The sequence below is a fragment of the Xenia sp. Carnegie-2017 genome, unplaced genomic scaffold (genome assembly GCF_021976095.1).
Source record: "Xenia sp. Carnegie-2017 unplaced genomic scaffold, XeniaSp_v1 HiC_scaffold_6, whole genome shotgun sequence".
NCBI classification, from domain to species: Eukaryota; Metazoa; Cnidaria; class Anthozoa; order Malacalcyonacea; family Xeniidae; genus Xenia; species Xenia sp. Carnegie-2017.
The window spans coordinates 2,539,414-2,543,805 of NW_025813526.1; the positions used below are offsets into that span (position 1 = coordinate 2,539,414).

General features: G+C 35.6%; 1 protein-coding gene across 1 annotated transcript; it reads left to right on the forward strand.

The window, feature by feature from the left end:
- Positions 1–332: 332 nt before the first annotated feature.
- Positions 333–881, forward strand: LOC124458389 (putative nuclease HARBI1). Its single transcript, XM_047008412.1, has one exon. The coding sequence runs from the start codon at positions 333–335 to the stop codon at positions 879–881; it is 549 nt and encodes a 182-aa protein (XP_046864368.1).
- Positions 882–4,392: the final 3,511 nt, after the last annotated feature.

The window sequence follows — 4,392 nt, forward strand, 5'->3', positions numbered from 1 at the left end:
ATATGAAAAGTCGTTTAAAAAAGCAACAAAAAAAGAAAATAGAAAGAAGGCGAAAGCATTGGGTGCGACCACATTTGCAAAAAAGAAAAGAGTATGGACAATTTCACCAACTGTTTTACGAACTACGATCTTCAGACCGAGAATATTTTTTCAGGTAGCTACAGCCTACATTGCTTAACTTTGCGAGTAAAATTAAAAACAAGAAACATGCAGTCTCATAGTCTATTTTGTTGCATGATCATTATAGTTGTATGATATTTAGTTGTATGATATTTTAGTTGTATGATAATTTAAAGATGATTTGATGAGTTAAATTTATATAGCTATTAAACATGATTGATAACGGCTCCCATATCATGATTATTATTAGATACCTCCAAATGAGTCCAGAGCGGTTTGACCATTTGTTGTCATTAATGGGTCCACATATAGCAAAACAAACGACACGTCTTCGTGAAACTATAAGCCCATCTGAAAGGCTGGTGATAACGTTGAGATATTTGGCCAGTGGCGATTCTCAGCAATCCCAATCGTTTAACTTCCTAATAGGACGAAGTACTGTTTGTGGAATAGTGAAAGAGACATGTGCTGGAATCTGGAAGGCATTGAGCTTTCAGTACTTGAAAGCACCTGAAACAATAACCGATTGGAAGGAAATATCAAAAAACTTCTTGGACGAATGGGACTTCCCACACTGTCTAAGAGCACTAGATGGGAAGCATATAATGATTGAATGTCCAGCAAGAGGAGGTTCTGACTTTTTTAATTACAAAGGTTTTCACAGTATTGTACTGTTAGCAATCTGTGATGCAAAATATTGCTTCACAATGGTTAATATTGGAAGCTTTGGAAAGGACAATGATGCCAATATATTTAATTAATCAGTCATTGGAAAAGGCTTTGCATCAGGTTCATTTAACATCCCAGAAGCAGAAAATGTTGGTGCATCTGAAAAACTGCCTTATGTTATTGTTGCTGATGACATTTTTGGTTTAAAAACATATCTAATATAACCATATCCAGGAAGCAACTTAACTGAGTCCCAAAAAGTATTTAACTATAGACTTAGCAGATGTAGAAGGGTTATCGAAAATGCATTTGGCATCTTATCAGCATGTTGGAGAATATTTCAAGGGGAAACCTTGTAATGTTGACAGTATTGTTAAAGCTTGTGTTTGTCTACACAACTATTTACAATTAAGAGACAATGCTCATTATGTTCCAAAAGGCTTTGTTGACAGAGAAGATCGAAGCGGTGCAATTATTCCAGGGGATTGGCCCTTAATTACCCTGTAATAATTCAGGTGGGATGAGATCTCTGCTGCAAAGAATCATTAAGTATGGCAATGATGCGAAATCGAAAGCTTTGAGAAATATTTCAACAGCAGAAAAGGCTCAGTGGCTTGGCAATTAAAACATGTAAGGAACTGTCGGGAGGATTTTGCTACTGCTACATATAACAAGGATGACGTGTAACGTTTATTGATCACATAACATTGTTTGTATATAAAGTTAAATATGATCACTATAATGATAGTAACAATATCAAACAGTTCAACGAGTGTCACTGCTCCACATTAACTGGAGTCACTTCAACTGTAACTTTAAAGTAACAAGGGTTGATATTTCATGATGTACATCTACAATACATGCTAAAAATATCATTTTCAACTTCTGCCTACACTAGATGACATAACATTTCCAAATTCCAAGTCAAAAAAATCTTTTCTATGCAATGCCTAACATAAACCTTTAATCTGTCATTGAACTTGCTCATTCTTTCAGCCAAACACAAACAGTAGTGGACATCAGCTGACATAGTTGGGTTTTCATCTTGCAGTTTGCATGAGGCCTCAAGTGACTTCTGAAAGCTGTGCATGACTTTGCAAAGTTCTAGATCTGCATTTGGCTGCCTGTGCTCATTTGACCATACCATGGCCTTTTTACATGAGCTGGTGATTTTTTTTGATTTTTGGCTGACCACGTTACTTGAGCATCCGTTGCACTAGTACTTTTGACAAAAAAATTGATGAAAATTAAAATATGAAAACACAATTGTAAGGTACTGTCTACATGACATCACACCTTTCGAGTATTTCAAGGGAAGGTTTATATTCTGAAACACAAACTGTTTCCTCCTCATTTTCTTCTTCCCTACTAGTATCCATACTTGTACCAGAAACTTTGAGTGACTCTTCAGGCATAATAATATTTGAACAAGTCGATCGTGATTTGATGAAGGGACACAACCAGCGCAAATGTTTGTATTTGGCCTCCAATATTACCAAATCACTGCCAGATCCAGAAGGCAGTTTGCACCTCTTAAGATACCACGAAAATATGGTTCGAATGCTCTCATATCTTTGTTTACACGTATTCACATCCATGCCTGTATGAAGGGATGCAATCTCTTTCCACGCATTGGACTTGATATTCTTGTCCTTGAATTGAGCACTGCTACGGTTGTATATACTTGGAAACTCTTTTATAATTTCCATAAATGAACAATCGTCCCCGTTTCGGATTTCATGTTCACACTTGTCGTAATTTGTCGTACGAATCCCCGATTGGCGCAGTTTTACTGGGACATCGGAATCAAATAGAAAGCATTCCTATTTTCCCGATGTTTATGACTCTGTCGCAGATTATCTGGGATCGCGTATTTGCCATATTCACACTTATCAATTAACTACTGGGACGGTCGCATATGATAAAATTCTACGATTTTTCCGACTCTTACGACTAGTGTGAACCAGGCTTTACTTGTTTCACATACATTAAAACTTGCAATTTTTCGCATAACACAAACTGCATTGAGTATTAAATACTTTAAAGTGGTGAAAAAAAATTTTGCATATAGATTTTATCATAAAACTTATATTTTTGATTTTGTTGAAGTTAGTAGTATCAGATTCCATCATCATCCATTAGTATTGAAGATAATTGTTTAATAAATGTGATGACAGCAAATGGGTTTGGTTTGAGTTGTTATTAGTATTCTCTCGAATTTACTTAATTCCGTTTTGAATTTAGGTATGATTCTATGTATTAAAACTTCCGAATTTTGTCATAACACACTTTGATTATTAAATACATTAAAGCGGTGAACACAATTTTTTGCATCTTGGTCTAATACAGAACACATATTTTAGATTTTGTTGAAGTCAGTGTCAGATTGTACCAGTCAAAGGTATTGAAGATAATTGCTTAATAGATGTGATGACAGCAAACAGATTTTGTTTGAGATATTATTAGTTGACCACTATTAAGTTGTGGCATATTGCATTTCATAAAAAGTGCTTCTAAGATGAGAAGTTGATTAGGATTATTATCTTTACAGCGATATAAGATTTTGGTGTTACTTGGAATCAAATTACAAGGATTAAGTGGCACGCGTGTGAGATCGGGGTCGGAATCAATGTCAGGAATTGAGAAAAGGTGTGAGATGTAGTTGGCGTCTGGACAAATGAGTAAATGTTGTGAGATGGCACTAGAATTATTGTAATTAGTAGCATGTTGGGTTAGTCTTGTGTGTAGGTTTCGTTCAGTTTTGCCAATGTATGTATGACCACAGCCTGGACATTTAAATTCATATATAACATTGGCTTTAGAGAGTTCCAGAAATTTGTCCTTTTTAGGACAGAAAATTGATGTCTTTTTTGTTTCATATGTAACTATAGGTTTGGTGGGAATTTTTAAGCTACAGCGAATTTTACGAAGAAGATTGAAAACCAAACGTTCACCCTGTTTGCCTAGATATGGTATCAAATTTTATGTCAACAATTTTCCAAAAGGTAATGCATGCTTTAAGCATCAAACAATACAAGTCCATTGCATATCATCCAGAGAGCCAAGGTGCACTTGAGCGATTTCACCAAACATTAAAAAACATGATACGCACATCCTGTTTTGAGATTGAAAAACATTGGGACGAAGGCGTTCATTTTCTTTAGTTTGCAGCTAGAGCATCAATACAAGAATCCTTAGGTTTTAGTCCTTTCGAGCTTGTTTTCGGTCACATTGTACGGGAACCACTCAGTATTTTAAAGGATGAGTTACTTGATGACGGTGGTGAATCATTGAATGTCTCAGAATATGTTTCTAAGCTTCGAACTAAACTGTCAAATGCATGGGATTTAGCAAAAGATAACCTTATGTCAGCTTAAAAAATGCATGAAACGCCAATACGACAAGATTTCTACCAGTCGTACTTTTCAACAGGGAGATAAGGTTCTCGCATTACTTCCTGTTTCTGGGAACACTCTCCAAGCGCGTTACTCTGGCCCTTATTTAAAACAAAGAGAATGAATACAATTATGTAATAGTCACCCCTGATAGATGTACGGCAAAACAACTTTCTCATGTAAATATGTTAAAACCGTATTATTAAAG

Excerpts from the sequence above, each read along its gene's own strand:
- LOC124458389 (XM_047008412.1), top strand. The coding sequence starts at position 333 with ATGATTGATAACGGCTCCCATATCATGATTATTATTAGATACCTCCAA.